General features: G+C 33.3%; 3 protein-coding genes, 1 long non-coding RNA gene and 1 pseudogene across 4 annotated transcripts; 2 read left to right on the forward strand and 3 right to left on the reverse strand.

Annotated features, from left to right (window-relative positions):
* Nucleotides 1-218: 218 nt before the first annotated feature.
* On the forward strand, nt 219-3,059 carry LOC120134964 (probable prolyl 4-hydroxylase 4). The gene is made up of 7 exons (XM_039151342.1): nt 219-491; nt 580-637; nt 735-839; nt 1,248-1,305; nt 2,013-2,188; nt 2,385-2,451; nt 2,547-3,059. Exons 1-7 carry the CDS (start codon nt 355-357, stop codon nt 2,840-2,842), a joined length of 897 nt encoding a protein of 298 aa, XP_039007273.1. The 5' UTR covers nt 219-354; the 3' UTR covers nt 2,843-3,059.
* A 3,852-nt stretch (nt 3,060-6,911) lies between these two features.
* LOC120134967 lies at nt 6,912-8,656 on the reverse strand (annotated as a pseudogene).
* Nucleotides 7,231-8,069, forward strand: LOC120134968. Its single transcript, XR_005517208.1, has 3 exons — nt 7,231-7,339; nt 7,637-7,650; nt 7,959-8,069. It is a non-coding gene; the product is annotated as an uncharacterized LOC120134968 (long non-coding RNA).
* A 452-nt stretch (nt 8,657-9,108) lies between the features above and the next one.
* On the reverse strand, nt 9,109-15,053 carry LOC120134962 (sodium/hydrogen exchanger 3-like). Its single transcript, XM_039151339.1, has 15 exons — nt 14,929-15,053; nt 13,800-14,122; nt 13,596-13,714; nt 13,268-13,365; nt 12,334-12,393; nt 12,187-12,233; nt 11,902-12,096; nt 11,756-11,802; nt 11,186-11,252; nt 10,984-11,084; nt 10,732-10,833; nt 10,503-10,641; nt 10,283-10,345; nt 10,055-10,138; nt 9,109-9,875 (listed from the first exon to the last, which is right to left on the reverse strand). The coding sequence occupies exons 2-15, from the start codon at nt 13,974-13,976 to the stop codon at nt 9,546-9,548; spliced, it is 1,629 nt and encodes a 542-aa protein (XP_039007270.1). The 5' UTR covers nt 13,977-14,122; nt 14,929-15,053; the 3' UTR covers nt 9,109-9,545.
* Nucleotides 13,691-22,734, reverse strand: LOC120134965 (calcium-binding protein CP1-like). Its single transcript, XM_039151343.1, has 2 exons — nt 22,184-22,734; nt 13,691-13,701 (listed from the first exon to the last, which is right to left on the reverse strand). The coding sequence occupies exon 1, from the start codon at nt 22,686-22,688 to the stop codon at nt 22,188-22,190; it is 501 nt and encodes a 166-aa protein (XP_039007274.1). The 5' UTR covers nt 22,689-22,734; the 3' UTR covers nt 13,691-13,701; nt 22,184-22,187.
* Nucleotides 22,735-24,158: the final 1,424 nt, after the last annotated feature.

A 24,158-nucleotide genomic window follows, 5' to 3' on the forward strand; every position in this document is an offset into this window, starting at 1 on the left:
AAAATAGACCAAAATTGATAGTTTAGGTACTAAATGTGTTAAGTTTTTAACTGTAGGTACTAAAATGAAATGAAATCAAAACATTAAGTATGATTTTGAAAAAAATAAAAAGATTAGACACTAAAACGGACTACAATTAATAGTTTAGGCACTAAATGCGTAGTTTATCCAAATAATTAGCTGAAGTATTACCGATTATCGTGGATCGCTGCTTGTATATTTTTCAACGGGTTAACTTGTTCATAGCTCACAGCTCAGAAATCAGATCACGAAAGTATCATTTTCCCGAGAAAAATTGACTTTTCATTTTCGTAGAAAATCTCACTTTTCTATCCAAATCCTTACGCATTTGCAATGGCAGTTTCGAGGAGTTATACTCTGCAATTCATGATATTGTTCTCATTCCTGTACCTATCTTGTGATTCCTTCTTGACTTCTCCAAGCTCCATTATCAATCCTTCAAAAGTCAAACAAGTTTCTTGGAAACCTAGGTCCCCAATTTCTCTTCAATTCGCAGCTAATTTCAGTAAGAAATTTCATTTTCTTTCATTTTTGTCTCAAGTTTATTTTCTTTTGCAGGGCTTTTGTCTATGAAGGCTTCTTAACGGACCTCGAATGCGATCATTTGATATCTATCGTAAGTTTCATTTCCACTTTCGTTGATTTTTTATAGCTTGAATTGGTTTAATTTTAGTATTTTTATAAGAATCTGATTTTTTTTTAATTCTGTAAAGGCGAAATTGGAGCTAAAGAGATCTGCAGTTGCTGATAATGTTAGTGGAAAGAGCAAGCTTAGCGAAGTCCGTACTAGCTCGGGGATGTTTATTGCTAAAGCAAAGGTTCAATATTTATATATTATTTATAGATTATATTTGTACATTACTTGTGAATCTTATTTTTATCCAATTATGGAAGCTTTTAGTTATTGGCATTTCAAGATAAGCTTCACTTAAAACACTTCTGCTTTCTAAATTTGGACTTTTGATGTAAAAGGTACTTGTTTTTGTATGATTTGGTGAAAATCTTAGTCAATTCTCTTACATGTAACAGTGCCGATCCCATAGATAATTTCATGCTTTTGCATTGTTTATATAGGTTGAGTTGTATTATGTATGGTAATGATGAAAGAAATGTGTGTTAATCATGGTCGGAAGCATTCGCTCCGACAAGCTTTTAGCGCGATAAGTCGCACTCGGAATGTTGAACCCTTGTGTATTTGATTATCATTTCTTTTCTTCTTTTTGTAGGATCCTATTGTTGATGGTATTGAGGAAAAGATTTCAACATGGACATTCCTTCCCAAAGGTATGAATAATAAATGCTCAAGAAAACTGATGGTCATGCATGTTTCTCTCTTGATCCTAACTTTTTACCATGATTAATTTGAGTGGTAACACCATTGGCCTCCGTCAACACCCCTAGATGGCCCTTGGTGCTCGGCTACCATCGACACCAGCTGGAATTGGTGACCACTACGATCACTTCCTTTATTCCTAGTCATAACTTAATGTTTTCATGACAATTTAACAGGATGTGAAGATTTCTTGCACACAATAACGATAAGTTGAGGAGTTTTGAAACATCTCTTCAATTCGTCAAGTTTTTAGGTTGCAATTTAATTTTTAATTTAGATTCTGCTATTGTGATTGCATCGACAAGTTTGAAAGTATTAAACCTTGTCTAAAAAAAAGTCTCAACTCTCACCCTCCAGGATTGACCGGTGACTATGATATGGGTAGGAAGGTGTTTTGCATAGGATAAAGGCTCTTAGTTCTGCAGATTCCTGTTCATCTTTGAACCATGTAGTTGGATAGATGATTTATGCATCTGGAATAATTTTTTCAATGGTCTTTGAATTTTCAATATCTAAATCATCTTAATGTGTTCATCTTCTAATCGTCATTGTAAAGCTTCGTGCCAATCCTTAGCTGAGAAACTAATCTTGTATATGATATGTTTAAATGTAAAACTAGATACATACATATTGATGGTTTTTGTTTTGCCACATCCAGAAAATGGGGAAGGCATACAAGTTTTGAGATATGAGCATGGGCAGAAATACGAACCACACTACGATTACTTTGTTGACAAGGTGAACATTGCCAGGGGCGGACACCGCATCGCCACCGTGCTGATGTATCTTACAAATGTGACCAAAGGTGGAGAAACAGTGTTCCCCGAAGCAGAGGTTTGTTGAAGTGTCCATAATTGTATTAGAGCTCTTCCGCTGTTATTTCACATGCTTTCGGTCGCATGTTCTTTTCGACTGGTGTTTTAAGCCGGTAATTCGGTGCCGGGCGGGAATGACTCTAGTTACCTTATCATTATCTTGCAAGTATTATTATATGCATTGTACGATTTTTCTAATATAACTTCATCATCAGGAGTCTCCCCTTCATACAACTCCTGCAAAAGATGATCTCTCAGACTGTGCAAAGAAGGGAATTGCAGGTTAGTCACATAGAAACTGGAATGTTATATATTTAAGCAATTAATTGATCTTTTGTTGTTTTCTTACCTTTGCATTTTAACTTTGAAATAATTAGTGAAACCAAAAAGAGGGGATGCCCTTCTCTTCTTCAGTCTCTACCCTAATGCTATCCCCGACCCGAGCAGTCTGCATGCCGGATGCCCGGTAATTGAAGGCGAGAAATGGTCGGCAACAAAGTGGATCCACGTCGATTCGTTCGACAAGGATTTGTCAGCGGGCGGTAACTGCACAGATTTGAATGAAAGCTGTGAGAGATGGGCTGCTCTCGGTGAGTGTTCAAAGAACCCGGAATACATGATCGGATCTCCCGAGCTTCCTGGTTATTGCAGAAGAAGTTGCAAAGTATGTTAACCTTATACTACATGCTTCGATCTTATTTCGATTCGTATCGGATACTGAATTTTCCTCGTGTGGACTATTTTGTTGATTGTTTTTTTTTTGATGGATTATTAACAAATGTTATTCAGTAGTTTCTCATAAACATAGTTGAAACTCATGCATTTTGTCTTTTGCCTGTCCGTTAACCGGATTCGATCTTATTAGTTTGGTTAACGTGTTCTTTGTTGAAGATTCTCATTTAGTGTTATCAGATAGCAAGTTTTTCTCAATATTCTACTCGTGCTCAAAACATTTGTTAGCTTTCAATGGATGGAATTTGCAGCTAAAAGCAATGTCCCCATGTTCTTTTAGCGGCCTACCTTTTTTAGATGCATATAGACTTTTCAAGGATCAAGCTAGTAGACACGAACCGAACGACCTCAATGGTAAAAAAATTATTGTTATTCCCTGAGATCCCTAGTTCGAGCACCAAAAATATCACAAGTGTGAGTGTTCAATGTTAAATGGTTTTGAGTTATATGAACACATTACCAAAAGGATCAAGCTAGTAGTCTCAGTCCATAATCTGTTACGACTGAGTCTTGTACTAAAGTTTATGAATTTGGACCGTTCCAGTTTGAATTCGGGTTACCCAACTTGCTAGAGTCAGTCAGAAAAAATGGGATCATGGCCTGACCCGAATTAGGCTTACGTGGGAATATGGTGTCAATACTTTGTATAATCACTTAATAAAAAAATATTTTTAAATCATTGGATAACTGAAATTAACTATAAAAGATAAAGGGATTTTCACTGGAAAAAAGAGAGTAAATTATCCTTTCTAAAATTTTAATCTCAGTTAATACGACAATTCAAATAACGTCAAAAAAGAAGCTAAGGCCAAGTATTCATCATTGGCATATTGAATATAAGCTTCCATGATATGCATCAATAATGAAAAGAAACTAGCAAGTGGCGACAGTAGGCCTTAGACAAGACAAAAGGCTTTGGAATTTTGTTTCCCGACAAATTAAATTCATCAAACATCAAAAAGATTTGTAAAACTGCAAAAGGTGTTTATATTCGATGAATTAATTTAACGAGAAAAAGTAGGAAGTTATTTAGAGTCTTTTTTTTTTTGGTTTTTTAGAAAATAAATTCTGGAGAGTGAATTATAATTTTTTAAAAATAAATTTTGAAAAGTATTTTTCGGTGTTTGGATAATGTTGTGTAATTTATTTTTCATTATTTAGTAATATTTACTGAAAATATTTTATGGAATTGTTTTTAATGATATAAATCCATATTTTAATTTTTCTCATCTTTTATTTTTGATTGAGTTAATTTTATTGACTATCTATAAACTGATCATAAAATGGATTCAATTCAAAGTGATAGGAAGAAATAATCCAGTACTCAAAAGTAATGAAATATGTTAAGGAACATAGTAGAGGTGAACTTTAACCTTGCACAACATGACATAATATTCAATCCGACTTCTTAAGAGGAGGTCAGTTGTTTGCATAGTAGAAATGAATGAATGTTAGAATACTTTCTAAAAATTTATAGAATAACATGAGTTTTCGGTCTTTGAATATGGCTAATTTTTTCAACATAACATAAAACACTGAAAAATAACATCAAAAGCTAAAGAAATGAAGAAAAAAAATCTAGATTGAGGAAGATCAACAACTTATTTCTTAAAGAAAAAGAAAAAAAAAGAGAACGTTTTGGCTTTCTGTTGTTGTTGGTGGTGAGAGCAGGGTTTCTTGGATGGTCAGTTCTTACAGCTGCAACAGCTTCAAGATGAGAGCAACCCAGATTTTGTTGCTGAAGTTGTCTCCATTTTCTTCAATGATTTCAATAAAATTCTCAATGAACTCACCATTGCTTTGTAAGAAAAAAAAACTTGCTCTCTGTGTCAACTTAGCTCCTTCCAAGGCTGCTTTTCTTTTCTTACAGCTCTTTTGAGTTTGATGTCTCTTATTGTGTTTTCTTACAGAGATCAGACAAATGTGGACTTTAAAAAAATTGATGGACATGTTCATCAATTGAAAGGTAGCAGTTCCAGGTACTTCTATTAACTCAACTGCATACTCGAATCGATCCAGATTATGTAGGAACAAGGTTCCAGTCTACCGGTCTAATTTAGTATTTGCCTCGACTGCATATTCGGATTGATCCGGATTATGTAGAAACAAGGTTCGAGTCTACCGGTCTATTTTAATATTTGCCTCAACTACATAGTCGAATTGATCTGGATTATGTAGGAACAAGGTTTGAGTCTACAGGTATATTTAGTATTTGCCTCAGCTGCTGCACCTTCGCTCGTAACATTCTAGGATTAACGGATTGTCTCGCCATAATCTTCCCTCAATTCGCTAAACTTCCATCACTCGATCTCTTTCCGCAGGGACCGAGAACCGCTTACCATCTTGGGTTTTTTAATAGAAGGGGCATTGCTTATCACATGGACAAGAGCTTTTGCTCCACTGCAGAACTTATTTCAAGAATGGAAATCTCAGACAATGCTTTGTTTGCCGAGAATCACTCCAAAGGGCAAGCTTTCTCCAACGCCTTTTAAAATCCACAAAACCCAGCAAAAAGAAGATCAACAATCACAGCATATAAATTGAAAATTAGCAAAATTTGAAGAATCAAAGTGCTTACAGTCCAAGGGCACAGCCAGTAGCTTGACGGCCCTTATCCAGACATTTCTCAGGGTTAGGATCTTTCTTCTTACATTTGAGGAACTCCACGTTTTCGGGCATACAAATAATCTCAACGTGCGACGATGTCGGGATCGGTTCACCCGCCGCATCAACCACGCTCGCCATTTCCGACCACCAACGAAGAAAGACGACTTCTCTCTGCACCAATAAAAAAAGCCAAACTGTATTAAATAAAAATCATTAATTCTCTATAATTAAAGGGTTGAAATGGAAGAGAATTGAACTGGGGATTAATCTTTTACTTTAATTAATCAATTGGTTTTGGTTGAAACTGAAAGAGAAGATTGAGGAATAGATAAATTTTGGGATTTTTTTAGGGTAGTGAAACTAGGGCTGTAAACGAGCTGAGTGAGCTCGATTTTTTATTCGAAAATTTTAAAATAGAGTTTGATTCGGCTCGAAAACTTATAAGTCTAAATTTGTTAAGCTCGACTTGAACTCGAAAATCATAAATTGAAGTTTATAAAAGCTCGAAATAAAAAAAAAGTCTTAAATTTAACTTGATTAAAGTTCAAACTCAAATTCAAACCTAAACCTTAAATAAATTAAAACCTTATATTATATATATATTAAAAGAATCAACACATAAATATTAATATTATTAGTAATTTAACAATTTTTTTAAAAATGAACTCTTAATATATTATATTTTCGAGTTGGTCGTGGACTTTTCGAGTGGGGTATTAAATAACTCGTTTCGGCTCGTTAAAAACTCGAATCGAGTGTATTCTAATCGATATTTATTATTTTTCATTTATTGCCCAAACTGAAACTGAAAGAGTACTACTATGAGGAAATGAATGACAGATACTGGTTGTAATTCTTTTCTGCATTCAAGGGTATTTAACTTTTTTAATCCTTTAAATTTATGTAATTTATAATTTAGTATTGATTTAAAGTAGTTCAATAAATTTAATCATTCGTATTTAAAAATAACATTAACCCATACGATATTATTAAACTAAATGAGTCCATTAGATCAAAATAATAGTATGTAATTACATTCTATCATAAAACAATAACAAGTTACAACCGATAAAAGTCTTATATCAATGAATATTAATCAATTGTATGGTTCAGCAAATTTGGCTTATAGTCTTATGAAATACTTGTGTAATAAAATCTCTGACATGAAGATGAGATTTGTCAACGGTCAATACCATCTACCCTCGGACTAAGTTATTTCGAGTTCGCATTCGGGTCAGATTATTTGTTCGGATGGTTTTAAATTCGTGTTATTTTTTATTCGGGTTATTTTCGAGTTTGGATTGAATGAATGTATAAAATTTTGATTTTTTTTTATCATAGAACAAATGCCTCGGGACAACATGGAAATGGACATTTGAGTTCTTACATAAACTCTAACCACAATGATGATTAACCAAACTAACAATACGACAACATTGGAGAAGCTGAACAGGGGACAATGCCGTGGACTCGTTACCGACCGATCTGTGGATTTCCGACGACGACATTTTAAGCGGATTTCTTCTCCACGAGCTTCTCGATCAGATCCGCTGCATCTTGAACGGTGGCAATATGTTGGGCACTCTTCTTCCACACTGATTCCAAATTCCTCTTCAAGTCCCATCACAATCTCGACCTGAATCACGAGAACACGAGTGTATAGGATAATAACAGTCCATAGGGTAAATGTTTGGTTACTTACCGTGTCAAGAGAATCAGCTCCAAGTGCAGTAAATTTCGATTCTCCGGTGACGGAAGAATCTTCTGGCAGTGCCAGTTGCTTCCTCACTATGCCACAAACTTTTTCCAAGGTCTCAGGTTTAGCCTGGAAGTATCAAAATACCCATAACAGGCTAAGCACATCAATTTTAAAGGAGAAATGCATGTAAAGGTTCCATCATCGTAAAGTGATCGATAAAATATCGACGGTATGGATATGAACTATGTAACCTATACTCGAAAGTGGACGGCATGGAGATGAACTATGTAACCTAGACTCAAAAGCGGTTAATGGTCCTTTCATTAGTAAAATTACACAGTAATGATCATATTTTTATAACCAATGGTTCTGATGATCGGCTAGTCGACTATCTTATTCAGCATTGTACAGATTAGAACAGTTACCTAGACTCGAAAGCGGATGTCAGACAAGAGTAAGCTCAATTTGTTCGGAGTTTTTACTTATGTTTAGAGGATCAGACTCCCACACAAGAACACGTGTTAGAGACGGATACGGATTAATAAATTGTCCCAGAAACAGCTCCGGCTTGGGCCGAACGTTAATGGTCCTTTCATTAGTAAAATTACATGGTAATGATCATATTTTTATATTCGATGGTTCCTATGATCAGCTATGCGACTATCTTATCCGGCATTGTATTGGAATAGGATGGCTAAATGACTATATTTACAGATGCAAATCGTCGAATCGAGGCCACAAAAGAAAAGAGTATCATATCCGGACTGCATTCCAAGAGATGGGAACCTAACTGAGTTGACATTACAGATCCCACGAACCTGCAGAGAAAAATAGAATTGATTAAACTCGATGGAAACCTCTATTCAAATCGCAGGGTATTAGGATGCCATGTCGAAACAGATTGGAGCCCGAAACTCGATTTTGAAATGTCGATTGAATTGCTTGAGCTCACTCGGTTCAGCTCGTTTGCCAAGTAAACAATGAATTTGGTTTTTAATTATTGATTTCAAGCTCCATTATTTGTGAATCCGAATCTAAAATTTTCATAACCGATTCAAAACTGATCGAGTATCATTGGAAAGTTGATGAAAAACAAAAGATCAAAAGCTTCAATCTTTAAACTATTTTTTAAAAGTCATTGCTTCCTTGAAATATTCAAATCCCACCGTCAAATCCAAAAACCCATAAAAACTAAAAAAAAATCTAAAGCAAACTCAACAAAGGAATCAACATTTCAGCCAAGCCCCAACTTAAAAAACACCCAAAAATTCAAAAAGAGATGAAGATTGAGAAATGACCTGATTTTGCTTGAAAGAAGTTGAAAGAGGGGATAATTTCAATGAAAATCCAGTTAAAGAAGCCATTGAAATCGGGCCTTTCTCTTCGATAGAATCAAAGAAAGAGAGAAGAAAGAGGAGGAAGGCGTAGGTCTCTAAGAAAACGATGAAACGTTTGCTTTATAGTTGTGGAGTCGTTGAGATTTGTTTGGCAATTCTCCACTTTTCCCCCTTTCAATTTCTTAGCTTGTATCAATAATATATATTTTTAAAATTTTAATTCTAACCAAATCATACAGGAATAATATGATTTAATTACATGGACATAAAGTGATTAAATTGGATAACAATAATATATGTATTAATTGAGGGAGGAGCAAGTTCCAAAGTAACAAGTGTTCATGTTACTGAACGACTTGAATAACGAAACAACCGTTAATTTATTTTTATAATTAAATTTCAAAAATATCATTATTAATGTTATTTATACAAAGACTAAATGGATTGTCTAGTACAAAGAAAGAGTATAGAAATAGAAATAATAAATAATAAATAAAGGAGGATCATACTTTAGGAAAAATATGCAACCAATAAAATTAAACCTTCATCTCTCTCTCTCTCTCTCAAAATAAATAAATATCAAACACACTGTCAAAAATACAAGCTCACGAGACGACAATCAGTATATGATACAATCAAATTCCAAGCATCTAATGCTGGAAAAAGAAATTGATGTTATAATCAAATCATCCTGCAAAAACTCTCAATCATGTTATTTTGTTCTGTAATTTTCATTCTTTTTAAAATAGTCCTATTCGATGTATTTCCAAACATCGAGAAACTGAAGGAAAAAAATTGAATATATTCGCGTTAGATACGTACCGGCATGGCAGCATCAAACACTCACACTCGAATATGAATAATAATATATGTATTAGCAAACTTCACACTGAAAGCCGGCTTCCATTGCACTATCCTAAAATTTTATAGAAATTAGACTGGTAATATTAGTACCTGGTATGTGTATGATCTTTCTGTTCTTCACTGCTGCCACTTCATTTTCAATGCCATTGTTGATCGTTTTGTTCGATGGGCGATCCCGGTACGAAGGGTACGAAACCCCTTCCTCCGAACATGGGTCGCATGAATGCGTTGTCGAATTTTCTCCAGTAGTAGTGCACGGTGTGGGAAGGAGTGCTCAAGAACATCCTTAAACTCGTCGGTCGGGTTAGATTCCGCTCGCTTTCGTACGACTCTAAGTCATGGACGTTGCCTAGGAGTGGCACGGACAATGACTTTGGTGTAGACGGTTCGGTTGAAAGCATTCGATTGAGATGTTTCGGTGAAGGAAATAAGATTCGTATCAGTGGTTTAGTCATCAATCCAAAAACCTGGCATATGAATCGAATGGTCACATTGAAGATCATGAACTTATAATTATATTTCGGATTTCTTCTATGTTTTTTATGTGATTAAATGGTGTCACGGTTTAAATTGAGTTTCGATTGTTGAATCATAACTCCGGAGATAAAAAGAAAAAAGGAAAAAAAGGGATGGATCGAGCTTTTACCACCGTGCTGAAGAGTACAACTGTGATTGTGCTCGTTATCATCATTGCATTCCCTCGCAACTGAGTATGGCCATAGCTGGTAAACTGCAAAGACGCTTGTTGTTACATTTTTCCCCCCTTTTGATTGGTAGACTAATTCGGATCGGATCGTACTATTCATATCCGAAAATCATATAATGTTGTATTGTGATTGTCTATGGAAGAAGAAACCCAGTTAAATTTTTATACCTGATTATACGCAAGTGCCATTGAGACCGCACCACGCATAAGACCGGCCCACCAAATGGTAACCTGCAAAGTAAGTGTCCAAATAGAAGTAAGCACTCATTGATCCATATCAGGACCAATATAGAATCAGAGATAAAAGAAAGTTTAAAATTAAATTATTCGATTCGATTCAAATAGAATTAAATCTTGTTCTTTAACAAGAAGGACGTGAAGCTCAAACCTGCTGTTTGAAGTCAATTTTGTCACGTGGAGCCTTCTTAGTCAAGTTGGATATGGAGGATAAGGGGAAGACAAAGGCTGCCCTCCCAACAAGGATCAAGCCTAATAGGATTGCGCTCACCCCTACCGATATACCGGGGCTGAGAAAAAATGAATAAGATAAAATTAACCCCATAATTCCACCAAATTGGCTTTCAAGTTAATCGGTAAGTAGTCTAAAATGACCTCACCTATCACTAACAACTCTCCATTTCTCAATGTCCAAGGCATCCATACCAACATAGAGGAAGATAAAGATCTCAGCAACAAATGACAATGTTGCAAAAGCATGCCTGCAATAATTAACATACTCGGTTCGACTTATTGTATTCGGTCCAAATCAAATATTGTAGAGGTCTATTACGAGAACGATGCTTATAATCCAATTTGATGTTTTTATTTATGATTAAAAAAATAATAGAGATTTCGGATAGTCAACGTACTTGGTTGTCACTCTTGAGCTTTCGGTAACGTTATGCCATGTGTAATGAGACATAACAATCCCACAAAAGAACACCGTGAGAATCGCGCTTAAATAGAAAAACTGCAAGACAGTAGGGGCCATATTGCAATTAGACCATTTTTGCAATGTTAAGAGAAAAAAATCATCAATGAGACACATTAGAAGGGGAAAGAAAACCTTACTTCAGCCAGCATATACGAGAGATAAGCCATGAGTATCATAAGAGCAACCTCACGGTCAGTTGAGTGCCTGTTTGTAAGAAGAGGAGATATATAAGGACATTAACTTAATAACTAAACAATATTAGAAGCTCCTAGGCAAAGATATAAGAAGATCACGAGGCAATTTTTTTTGGGTTTAATTATGGATTTCATCCATTTACTTTAAGAAAATTGAAAAGCTACTACGATAGTGTAATAATTCAGCTTGTATAACAGTTTATTAGTCAAAGATGTAATAAGAACGAGACCATTTTATGAGGCCTAATTATACAATGAGTCCCTTTCTTTATAAAAATTGAAAATGTGGTACTTGTACTTTAATCAATTAGAAATCCGTCCTAGTATTTAAAAAAATGACAATATTGCTAACCCCTGTTGTTAAATCACTTACCTAAAATATCAACAATGCAACAATATATGAGCAACAAAATAGTAAAAATCAGCAATTCGAACTAACTCTTAAGTTTTCATAAAGTATAAGGACCGAATTTCTTAATTAACAATTACACCTACATTGGAGAGTATACAAACCTTCCAAAATAGAGCTTTTTGATAATGTAAGCACTTAACAGTCCAGCCTGCAGGAGATAAACAAAAATGATCAGAATTAGCTAGACAACAACAATCAATTCAATCAAGGATTAATTCAAACCGAGAAGAGAGAAATAAAGCCTCACCAAAACTCCCAGCAAAGTACTCGAAATAAACAAGTACAAAAAGTTGCCAACAAACTGCAAAGCAATGGTGGAGTTGACGTTAGGAAGATCAAAGCCCTGAATTGCTTTGAAAAGAACAACTGCTGTGGCATCGTTGACAACTCCCTCCCCGAAAACCAGGCTGTACAGTAAAGGCGTATCGTCCTGATTAAGCACCTGAGCCAACGAGAAGAGATGAAGAGGTAAGCTAAAGTGACCTTCTGAAGGTTGTCATGAAGAGAGAATTTAGTTGTCAAACATGCATACTTGCAAAGTGCAGACGGAATCTGTAGCGGAAAATATTGCCCCAATGGCTGCATGGTTAAGAAGAACCAGTAGAATCAATAAAGGACTAAAATATAAAATACAATTAATGTTAAATGAGAAAAGATTGTAGTGGGATGGATAATTTACCAAGATAATCCCCTATCTTCAGTTGACCGATATTCATTTTCTTGAAAAAATGTATGGCACCTGGGTTAACAAAGACAATAAACAAGAAAAAAAATCAGCAATGAGAGTTACAAATACAAATAGCTATATATCTCAAATTCTTCCATTAGTCTATGCACTACACATAAGTTATGAATATAGTGTATCTACTTTAATTTGATTATTATATTTTTGTTCTTTTCACTTTAAATATTTTAAATTTTAACTATGCTCAAACAATAGTTGTTAAATTTTTTAAGTCAAATCCAACTATTAGTCTATGACTCTATGTATTATGGTTAAGTGTTAAATTTAACTCATGTTCTCTAATTTAATTCTTAATTTAGTCATATTATTTATGTATCATTTGAGTCGAGTCTATAATTTTAAAATAAAAGAAGTACAAGGAATAATATTGACCATATTAGATTATAGGGACTAATTTTCAACTTATGTATAGTACAATGACTAATGAAAGATTTCACCATTACACTTTGCACAAATAATTTTTAATGGAAAAAAAGTAAAGGAAATTAAAAAGAAGTTAAGAAATGAAAGGATAAAATACTAACTCACATTTCAAAACAAGGTAAAGTGCTTTGGATGTCACTAGATTATACTCAAGTAATCATTTTGGTCAATGAACTTCCAAAAGTTACAAAGAGATCACTAAATTTATCAAAATGTTACAGAATAATCGTAAAGTTTTATCGAATTGTTTCAAAATAATCATCAAGTTTTATTTAACTATAGCAAAATTTTATAATATTGTCAGTGGCGGAAGCATATAGAACCTAAGGAATCCAAATTTCTTTTTATTCGTTCGAAATTTTTTTTTGCTCACCCATACGGATATATTTTTTATTGTTAGTAATACATGCGTGTAGATTATATCACCTGGCTCATTAAAACATACCTACAGATATGATGGCGAAGGATATTAAAGTGCCAACTGCACCAAACAATATGATGGTCATAAAGTTGCGGAAAAATTGCTTCTTCTTCACCTGGAACCTGAAACCAAGAAAACATAGTTAACGTCTGGGTTGCTCGTTTTTGGTATTTAATACACATGATTTTTACTGATTTCAGGAAAATATTTCTTTAATTGCATCTTCTTTCATTAAAAACCTACGCTTAAAATGAAAACTTCAAGAAACGTTTAATGCATTATATAAGTCAGAACAACCCAAACTTAATCATGTTTTATGGTAAAGATTTAAATACAAGGATCAAGAACTAACCCAGCATTGAAAATAATAGGTGGAAGCAAATAATTAAAGAACAAATCTTCACTGAAAACTAAAAGATGAGAGCTTTTTCCTCCTGTTGTAAGCAAAATAATAACTCCTGTGCATAGCCCCTATAATTAAAAATGTCAAAATTACAAAACTCTTTGACAACTTTATTTTTTGAAAAAAAAATGAACTATATATATATAAACTTACAATGGCAAGGGCGGTAATGGATTCATTCATCCATCGGCTTTCCTCTAGCAAATGACCCACCACGATACACCCGCAAAGAAGCGCCACAAATAAGTTCATTGAAACAACTGAGCTGTGATCAGAGCTTAAAATCGTCTCTGGGTTTGCTAAAAGGGAATTCAATATCCCGATCGCCATTGTGTTAACAAACTGGAGTTAAATTATTTTAAAGTGTATATGTATTATAAATCAGAGCTTGGTTTTATGATTCAAGTTTTCATTAAATATTTGGATCTGAAAACTCTCAATCTCATTCACTTCCAGCTTCTAGCTCCGCTAAAATTCTGTTGGAAAAGAAAGAGAGGTCGATCAGTTAATTAATGATAGATCAGTTCAGTAAAGTGACAGAAAATGAGATTCCAAATCCAAAAATGGAAGGAAATAAATAGAAGGAAGAAGAATTCTAACTCGAAAGGAATGTACTCGAAGTATAGCTTTTGGAAAGTAGAAAGAAAATTTTAAAACACAAATCCAGTTATCTTCCTACATATTTTCTTGCAAGCCAAACACAGCAGCCTCGACAGCTGAATTTGGAAACTTCTAATATTATAGAAACAGAGAAAAAATAGTTTATAAAAGAATAATAATGCATCACCGCAAGTAAATCCGAGTTAATGTCCAACTCACCTCAACTCGATTTCTACAGTTCAAAACTACAAACCGAGAATAAAACGGATTCGTTTTGGATCGTAAAATCCTCAACTGGAGCCCGTTTCGAAAACTCAATCAAAGAAGTGCTGATTTGATTTTAGAAAAAAGAAAATCAGCAAACAAAAAAAATTCTATAAATTATTTAAAGGCAGAATAATTCAAACTCAAAGTAGGTAAAACTTTTGAAAAATAAAAAGAACAAAATATTTTAAAACTCAAAATTCAAGTTATCTACTTTCCTTTTTCTTTCCTTTCCTTCCCTTTCCTACACATTTTCTTTCTAGCCAAACAGAGCCACCTCAACGGCTCAACTTCGACACTTCAAATATATTATAGACACAGAGAGAAAGAAGAATCTATTTACAAATACACACACACACACACATATATATATATATATATGTGAGCGAACTATAAACTGAGTCAGAATCCAGCTCACCTCAACTCGTGTCCTGTAGTTCAAAACTGAAAACAGAGAACAAAACGGATTCGATTTCGGATCATACCATTTCCAGGCTGGAACCAGATTCAGAAACTCAATCAAAGCAATGCTGATTTGATTTGCAAATCAAAATCACCATAGATCATAAATTTAAAAAAATCGAAATTACTTCTAAAAAATATAAATAAACGAGAGAAACGCAAGCCGAAGAGGGTTCACAGTTGATAGTACTACTGATCCAGTGAAAGAAGAAGCTAAAGCGAATAGATGGGAGAGATAAGAGTCCGCCAAATAAGTGTACTTATAGCATCTTCCGGGAAGTTCAAAAAAATTATAACGGAAAACGATATTGACCGTTGATGTTAAGTGGGTTTAGAGAAAGTATGTTATCAACGGCTTTCGTGGAGTTGTAGTGTAGTATCGGTTTTCAGGAGATGATTCCTTGTATTTTCATTTCTTTGGGTGAAGAGAGGAAAAAAAAGGGCAAAACGGAATGAATTAGTGATGGCCCACACGGTATCATTTTGTCGTCTTAACGGAATCTATATGTATCAATGGAATTGGAAGCTGACCTCTCCGAGGATTATATAATTTAAATATTCAGCGAGTTTCTTTTCGGGATAACTTTACGTATGTCTTGTGAAACGAAAATAAAAATTACTAATTAAACGGCGGTCTAAAATGAATTATTTAATACTCTTAATATTATTTATGTAAGTTTTGAGTTCGAATTTTTATGTGTTTGAAAAATCATGTTATTCTAAGAATAATATAAAACAAAAAATGATAATAAAAAATTTAATTATGTTCGATAGATATTGATCTAATAATATTTTGATTTATTTAAAAATTTGTATCCAGATTAAAAAATACAATAAATTATTAAATATTTAATTAAACAGGGGTCGAACTAAAGAATGATAATCTAATGTTATTACTTTTTTATCTAATAACAATTTAGGTCATTGTAAGTTTAAATATTAGACATTGTATTCTGAATTAGTTTAAATACATAATAAGTCATTTATATTTTTCTAAAAAAATTTAATATTTCGGTCACTGCCAATATCTAATCCTGGGTCTATTCCTGAAAATAACAATCTAAGACGATATTATTTTATTTTTCAAATTTAAATAGATAATAATATATTTTAATTTGAAATATTCAAAAGATGATAGACACATTTTACTATTCAAACTTAAATGGATATTATTTTAATTTTAAATTTTTTTAAATAATATAATTACCTTTAATATTCAAAGTTAAATAGATAATAAATACTTTTTAATTTGACATATCAAAAGAGTAATTATCCTACTAATATTCAAATTAAAATCATCTTTTCATTTGTGATAGTCAAAAGAATATAAAGTTAATATAAATATTAAATCTATCAATTAAATCAATTTTTTCTCAATATTATATATGTAAAAAAGTTCCCATCAACTAAAAATCTATTAGTACTAAGTGTGTGTGACATGAATCGATTCATATTAATTAGAACGAAACTCTAGAACCGGAATGGTTAGAAATAAATTCTTTTTTGAATAGATGAGTAACTTCCTCAAATAATATTGTTTTGCTACTTGAAAAAGTGAACAGATGAGTAACTTCCTCAAAGAATATATTATTTAATATATTATCGGTGAAAATTATAAATTAAGATTTTAAAAATAAATACATAGTTGGGTGGATACAATGAGATATTGCTTCATTTCATTCTCCTTTTGTTCTGTCTGTCGTTATCTTGTCGGAAACACAGGCTTGTCTGAATAACAAAATAACTTGGCCGACCAAAGTGGAATCTGTTTGCGTGGGTCCAACCGTACGTAACCAAATTCTTCAAAATTCTTCATTTTACTATCGGAGATTATTTAGGTTAATTCCTCTACTAAATTCTAATCTATTTACTATACGCAAATTATGAGTTTATTTTATATATTTTAATTTATAATTATTATATTTTTATTTTTAAAATTTTGATACCGACTTAAATAATAATAATAATAAATTAAATCTGTTTAACAAAATATTGTTAGTAATCCTTGTATATATTAAGTTGTAGATTTATTATATATTCTTCAATTTGATTAACTAAAATATTTTAACCATATTATCTTCGTACCTTTGAATCAAATTAAAAGATACAAATATACCTTTTGTAAAGAATAAAAGCTTGTGCTTGTGTCACGCCACTGTGACACAATTTACATATGTGGTGGTGAACTGTACGCGATAACAATGACCTACTATTTTAACTGTGACACAATTTACATATGTGGTGGTGAAGGAAAATTAAATATTTAGATTCACATTTTTTTTTCTAATGAATATCTTTTTATTTTTTACTGTTAATTTTGATATTTTTTTTTTTCATCTAACGATATTAAAAAGATGTAAAACTTTTTAATTTCAAATTATGTAATTGGATCATAGCTCCTGTTAAAAAATTATAAAATAAAAAATATTAAAATACATTATAATCTTATAACTGGTGTAGAGGTAGATCTTGCAATTTAACAATTTTCTTTTAAGAAACACCAAAAAGGGACCCACCTCCGCTGCCCTTTATCTAATTAAGATTTGAACGGCTGTGATCATGATGCCCACAAGGACAAACAATATAAGTGAAATAGGCATTAAACAAAAATAAACGGTACGGATGTAGGGTGACTCACTGAGTCGTGCGCATATTTGAGGCAGCAGTCATGATTACAGCCGAGTCAAATGACGACAACACGGTTCCCCAACTTTCTTCTTGTAAGTGCATCAGTGGAAGGAGAATATATCACAGGATGAATATCACGGTCCACATGATTGCCACGTGGTCAAACTTGTGGAACCTATATTTGGGGGAAAATACGCATTTAGTACCTAAAGTATAAGCTTTAGTCTGTTTTAGTACTAAAAATTTCATTTTTTCAAAATAATACCTAAAGTTTAATTTTTATTTCATTTTAGTACATCCGTTCAAAATTTAACATTAAGTTTTCATAAAAAATTAAAAGTTTAGGTATTAAAATGGACAAAAACTGATAGTTTATATATTAAACGCATTAAGTTTTTAACGACAAATACTAAAATGAAACAGAAACTAAATGTAAGGTTTGAGTTTGGAAAAAAAATTGAAAGTTTAGGTATTAAAACGGACAAAAATTGATAATTAAGGTGCTAAATGCATACTTTACCCCTTGTTTTAAAAAAAAATAAAGTTTCATATTAGTCATTGTCCTGTGTAGGTCACGAAATTGGTGCATTAGTTTTTTTTTTTTTTTTTGAAACTCTGATCTTAATTTAAACTATAGTCGTTAAATATATTAATTCAAATTCTGTCATTAGTCATTGTGTTATATTAAATTATAGATTTTGTCCATGTTCTTAAATTTAATCATTTTCAATTCTTATAATTTAGTCATATTGATAATGTATTATTTGAGTAAAGACTAATCTTTTACGATAATGTCCAAGTTGTATAGTTGTTGGGAGATCCAAAGACCAGCAATACCTCAATTTCACTAGTTTAAATAGTATTCATGCTACGATAAAGACGTTAGATGATGAAAATATAATAGATTCATCATAAAGGCGATATAATAACTCATGTAATGATCAAATTGACACATTCTTAACAATTTTTAATAATTATGTTTCATGCCGCTTTGGAATAGATTTCTTTTTGAAAATGGTAAGATTTTCATTTAAATACCCAGTAGTATAACATGATCGATACAATCAAATTCATCATAATAAAACTGAAAAGGATTAGTTCTTGCAAGTCCCAATGGGCTAAGGAGTGAGCAACCCTATTCACATCTCGATTGATGTAGAAGACCTTGAAGTTCTGGTGGTGCAAAAGAGTATCGTGAACCTTGTTGAGCAACAATCCGATAATGGAGATGTCTTCTTTACGGTTTGCAAGTCGGTTGACAATAAAGATTGCATCTCCCTTGATGGTAACATTGTTCCGCTCGTTCTCAATTAATTGCCATTCTAATTCAATGAACGAACGCCATTGCTTCCGTTGATTCGGGGGTATGGGAGTTCTCAAGTTTATGTCCAACCGCTCGTAAAATCATGCCATGATGATCTCCAGTAACCACATCTATAGTCGCCTCGCCTGTACTTTGGATAAAAGCTCCATCGACATTTATCTTAATGCACCCAGTCATAGGACATTGCCACGAGGGACGTGGACCATTGCGGTGTGTCGGGTAGTTTTGATCAATCTCGTGTTCGCCTTGGCAAAATCTGATGCAAGAGCCAATGCATCGTTGATTACTTTCCTATCGTTTTGCTACTCCTTATCATGCACACATTTATTTCGCCTATTCCAGATGTTCTAGGTCAGGATCAGCAGCTTGATGAAACTCGCTTGATCCATGGATGAAGCTACGTTTTTTAGCCATGCTTTACACATTGATGCAGGCCAATTCATGATCGAGTAGTATAAATTTTTTATCCTTCTTATAGTAGAACTTTTATTTATTAGTTTCATGTTCTAGGTCTCCTTACAATCAGAGATGAATCTGTTGGAAAAACTTGATAATTTTGGAGCTTTGAATAAGAAATTGATCCAAATGTTATTGAGAAAAATGTGAAACCAATTGTTGGTTCGTACATGTTCGGATGTGCCCAACGTGGGTGATGTGAATGTCCGAACTGGTCAGACTCTTTGTGGGCTTGTGGATATTTTAACCTAAGGGTGAGATATTTTTTCCTCAAATATAACATATCTTTTCAAAATTTGTTTTGGAATTAAAAGGATAAATATTAAAATATTGCTTTAATCAAAACAATACTTTTGGAAATTACTTGATTGCTTGATTCTCATTAATGCTTCATTAGATAAAAAAAATTTCAATTTTTCACCATGTGAAATCCCTATAAATTTTGTGTAAACCTACTAGGTTAAACACAATTCAAACAACTCAAAAACTATTCAAAAAGTTTTTCTCTCATCTATTTTTTTGGTGATAGACGAAGGCAAGTGGTCTCGACAATTGTGCTACTGTACACTGATCATTTCGTTGTTGTATCTTGAGAGACAGACAATCAAAGATCTCGAACACCAAGGAGTGGCCGAAAATCTATCATAATGAAATTGCTTAGTTGGAGGCCTCAACCCGTTTCCAATCGATTCTTTCATAAAAATTGTGTATTTATTTCTATATTATTTTTTCGATTATTTAATAAATATTTTTATTGTCTCGAATTGTTATACTTCTAACAAAATTAAGAGGAGATGGATAGAAGCAGTCACCCCCTAAAAATTTCAAATGAACATATAATTTAATTTTTTTTATGTATTTTCTATTAAAATTTTATTTTTCGCTTCCTAAAATTTTATAAATTTTTTCTTTTTAAAATTTTAAAAATTTACCTTCATAATATAAAATATCGTATTTCTACAATTAAAAAAAACTATAATTTTAAAAATTGAAAAGTAATACGAGTAAAATTAAAGTACATAGATTAAAATTATAATTGATGTATAATATAAAGATTAATATTGGAACTCTAGTTTCATTTTTATATTTACAGCTTCCCCAGCCGTGGGGTTTTTTTGTCTGCTCCGCCACTCGCGAGGGCGTGGATTGAGCACCATGATTCTGTCATTTTGTTGACCTTTTTCTTTATGTTTTTTTTAATGATTTTGATTAATGTCGTTTGGTTTTATGTCATAATTAAATGAAATAAAAGGGAGAAACTCTAATTAGGTTCAAAAAACTGCGTCTGCAGGATGTATGTACATTGTCAATGATTAAAAAAGATTATGAACATATACTACTTTATAAAAAATGAAAAATAACTTTCATTCATGAGAGCACATATATATAAATATCCAGTATGGGAAGATATATCTTAAAATATTCGTTTTAATTATTTAATCAATACATAAATTATTTAACAATACACCAATACAAGCTTTTATGAAAGGAAGCTTTCAATAGTAATTTTCCCATTATTCTTCTTGTCATTCAGTGGCGGCATCTGTTGTGTCTCGAGCATCCCCGGTTGTAGGGATTCGCTTGTCGGGGAGGAGCATTTGGGTTTGGATGACATCCCGGGTGCGGACCGCCGGGCCACTTACAACGATCAAGGACTGCCTGGTCGATGAACCTACCACCGTTGGGTGCATCCGCATCGCCTCCGATCACCACCGTGCTGATTAGGGCCAGGCAAATCAACCATGTCTTCGTGTTGGGCAACCCCATGATTGAACTTGGCATAATAGAGATATTGGAATTCACATTTGTTTATAAAGACTGTATGATGCCCAAATTTAGAACTGAAAATCTTAATTTAGTTATACCTTAGAGAAATTGCTGGAATGCCATGCACTATTAAAAGAATTGGCCACAAGATAATTCTTAGAGGTGTTTATGGTTAGATTTGGTAAAAATTTTTAGGATAAAGTTAGTAATGGTCACCGAACTTTTTCGACGTTTGCATTTAGGTCTCCAAATTTTTAAAACTTACAATACAATCCTCCAACATTTAGTTCGTTTGCAATATGATCCCCGGCGTCGGCGTAATCGGCCGTTTGACGCCGTTACACTGCCGTTAGAAGATGATGATGTGGCAGTCCTCCAATATTTAGTCTGTTTGCAATATGGTCACTGAACTTTTCAGGCGCTTGCATTTAAGTCCTCCAACTTTTAAAACTTGCAACACAATCCTCAATTTCATTCTAAACCCCTAATTCCAAATTCCAAAAACTTCTATAGTTGATAGATGCACGTTTTTTCCCCGATATATATATTTTAATTATATATTTGTATTTATTTAAGATTGATGTATTTTGATTATATATAATAAATTTATATTTATTGACTATTTTTATATTATATTTGGACTATAATATTATATTTATTGTCTATTTAAATTTGATGCACGACAACAGCCGGTGGTGACATCCGGTCACCTTATGTTTTTATTTTATAGTTAGGTTAGTAAAATAAGAGAAAAAGTAAAATTTATTGAGAAACGGTGACCCTACATTTAAATTGTCAATTAATACTATTTTTAATTGAAATCCATTTTTAGTTTAGGAATTGCAAGTTGATGGACTAAAGGCATAATTAGACCCAGGAAAACACATAAACAAACGACGTCGTTTTGCTTTTACGCTGCATTCTTTGCTTGCAGAAGAAAAACAATGAATTCATAGATTTTTTTTTATTTCATTTCATTTTCAACAATGAGTGATTCAATCAATAATTTCGATAACCAGAACAAAGAAAAGAAAACAAAATTACCCAGAAAAATCAACGGCCAAAATCTTCAGCAAACCATCAAAAGTAACACCATTCTCACCTTCGCCGCTGTCCCCGCCGCCGGCCAATTTAATCATCCCTGTGATATCTTCATCGGAAGCCGGAAAACCAGCCCAATCCATGTAGCTCTTCAAATCCTCGTGGCTCAATCTCCCATCTCCGTCTTTATCCATCACTTTAAAAACATCCTCCATCACGCCATAACCCGACGAAACCTTCTTCTTGTGCCCTCCCAAAACGCGCTCGAATTCCTCGTACTCTACGAAACCGTCCTTGTTCAAATCCGCCAACGAAATCATCGCCCCGATCATCTCGTCGTCGTCGTTGAAACCGTTGGAGAATCCGGCGGAAAATCTCTTCAAATCTTCCCTGCTGATCTTGCCATCGCGGTCGGCGTCGAGGATCTCGAATGCCGATCTGAAATCCGTCGCTGGAACTCCATTTTCCGGCCGATTCCAGTTTCTCTCCGACGGGCACATTCTGTTTTGGTAATTTTTGTTTTCCTCTGGGATGGGTGTGGGGGTTGGGGGAGGGGGGGGAATTCAATTTGTGCTAAACAGTTTTGGCTCCTCTGAATACCTATTTATAGAGGGAGACGAGAGTGGGACCCACTAAAGATTCGTTAGTGCCACGTTGGAATTTCTTTTCGGTCATTACGTATGGAGTGACGTTATGCCGTTTTCTGGTTAAATAATGAAGTCATTTGAATAAAAAAGGCTTAATATAATATTTGGTACTCAAAGTTGTCACTTTTATCCAATACGGCACTTGTTTTTTTTAAATCTAATTTGGTACCCGACTTTGACAATTTTAACAAGTATCTACATGAAATTTTTGTCACATGTCACAATATCATTGCTAGCTGAGATGTCATATAATTACCCCACATTAGAAATGATGAATCTATGTATCGAATCAGATAAAAATGAAAAGTTCAAGTACCATATTGAATTAAAAAATAAGTGTACCACATTATAAAAATGTGGAAATTGTAGGTTCAAAATCTTATACTAAACACAAAAATAGTAAAGAATAAAAATAAATATAACATAGTTGTGGCGTGATTTAAGTGCTTTGCAATTGGTGCAAGTGTACACGTCGCAAGTTATAGTATAGAAAATATATTGTCTCCACAGGAATTGTTAAAACTCTGTATTCTAACTTCTTGCACTGTAAAAAGAAATAAATTAGTAATAGTAGGTCTGTGAATAAACAAATAAAATAAATGAGCAAGTCAATAAAAGTAAAGTGATATCAAGTGAGAGAGCAGGTCGGGTTATCGGTAAGTGCAGTATAACAACTGTTTGGATAGTCTGGGTAATTTATTGCCGAGGCAACTCGATTTCCTTGACAACTAAAAATTATTCAATTTCCATAGCAACTGGGTTTCCTCCTTTAAAGCTCGGCAAAGCATTCTTCAATGCCTTCTTGTTATTCTTAACCCGAAGTATTGGTCAATTGTGCATGTCGTGGTGATACATCCCTACGTTAACCATGGGTCAACAACAACCGATCTTACTCTCCTTTTACCCATTGAAATCCGAATCTTATCCCTAAGATGGATTAACTTTCACCAACATTCATTCAAATGAAGATCATGCTCATTCGTTTCTTGAATCTAACTCTCCCGATATTAGATAAATGGATAATTCTCGAGATCCTCTCCCAATTCACTCGAAATCAATTAAAGAACAAAGAATGAACAAACTTTGAATTCAAACCGTAATCAAGAACTTAAACAAATCTAAGAGTTTTCACAACCACAAAAGGACCCAATAACTGAAGCTAATTAAAATTAGTTCATGGCTGGGTGCGAAAAGATTACAAGATAAAGATTTCCCAACAACATGAAAAGAAAAATAAAGAAGAAAAGAATAAGATGATATGCATTAGTTTCTTTCTCTGTCTTGTGCGCCTCCTCCTCTTTTGTTGCGTCTTGGTCTTCTTTT

Source organism: Hibiscus syriacus, unplaced genomic scaffold (assembly GCF_006381635.1).
Source record: "Hibiscus syriacus cultivar Baekdansim isolate YM2019G1 unplaced genomic scaffold, ASM638163v2 tig00110600_pilon, whole genome shotgun sequence".
NCBI lineage: Eukaryota > Viridiplantae > Streptophyta > Magnoliopsida > Malvales > Malvaceae > Hibiscus > Hibiscus syriacus.

Excerpts from the sequence above, each read along its gene's own strand:
- LOC120134964 (XM_039151342.1), top strand. The coding sequence starts at position 355 with ATGGCAGTTTCGAGGAGTTATACTCTGCAATTCATGATATTGTTCTCA. Across the intron at positions 2,189-2,384 it reads CAGTGTTCCCCGAAGCAGAG|GAGTCTCCCCTTCATACAAC; the intron begins GTTTGTTGAAGT and ends CTTCATCATCAG. Across the intron at positions 2,452-2,546 it reads TGCAAAGAAGGGAATTGCAG|TGAAACCAAAAAGAGGGGAT; the intron begins GTTAGTCACATA and ends TGAAATAATTAG.
- LOC120134962 (XM_039151339.1), bottom strand. The coding sequence starts at position 13,976 with ATGGCGATCGGGATATTGAATTCCCTTTTAGCAAACCCAGAGACGATT. Across the intron at positions 13,366-13,595 it reads CCTATTATTTTCAATGCTGG|GTTCCAGGTGAAGAAGAAGC; the intron begins GTTAGTTCTTGA and ends TCTTGGTTTCAG. Across the intron at positions 10,834-10,983 it reads AGCTCAAGAGTGACAACCAA|GCATGCTTTTGCAACATTGT; the intron begins GTACGTTGACTA and ends TAATTATTGCAG.
- LOC120134965 (XM_039151343.1), bottom strand. The coding sequence starts at position 22,688 with ATGTGCCCGTCGGAGAGAAACTGGAATCGGCCGGAAAATGGAGTTCCA.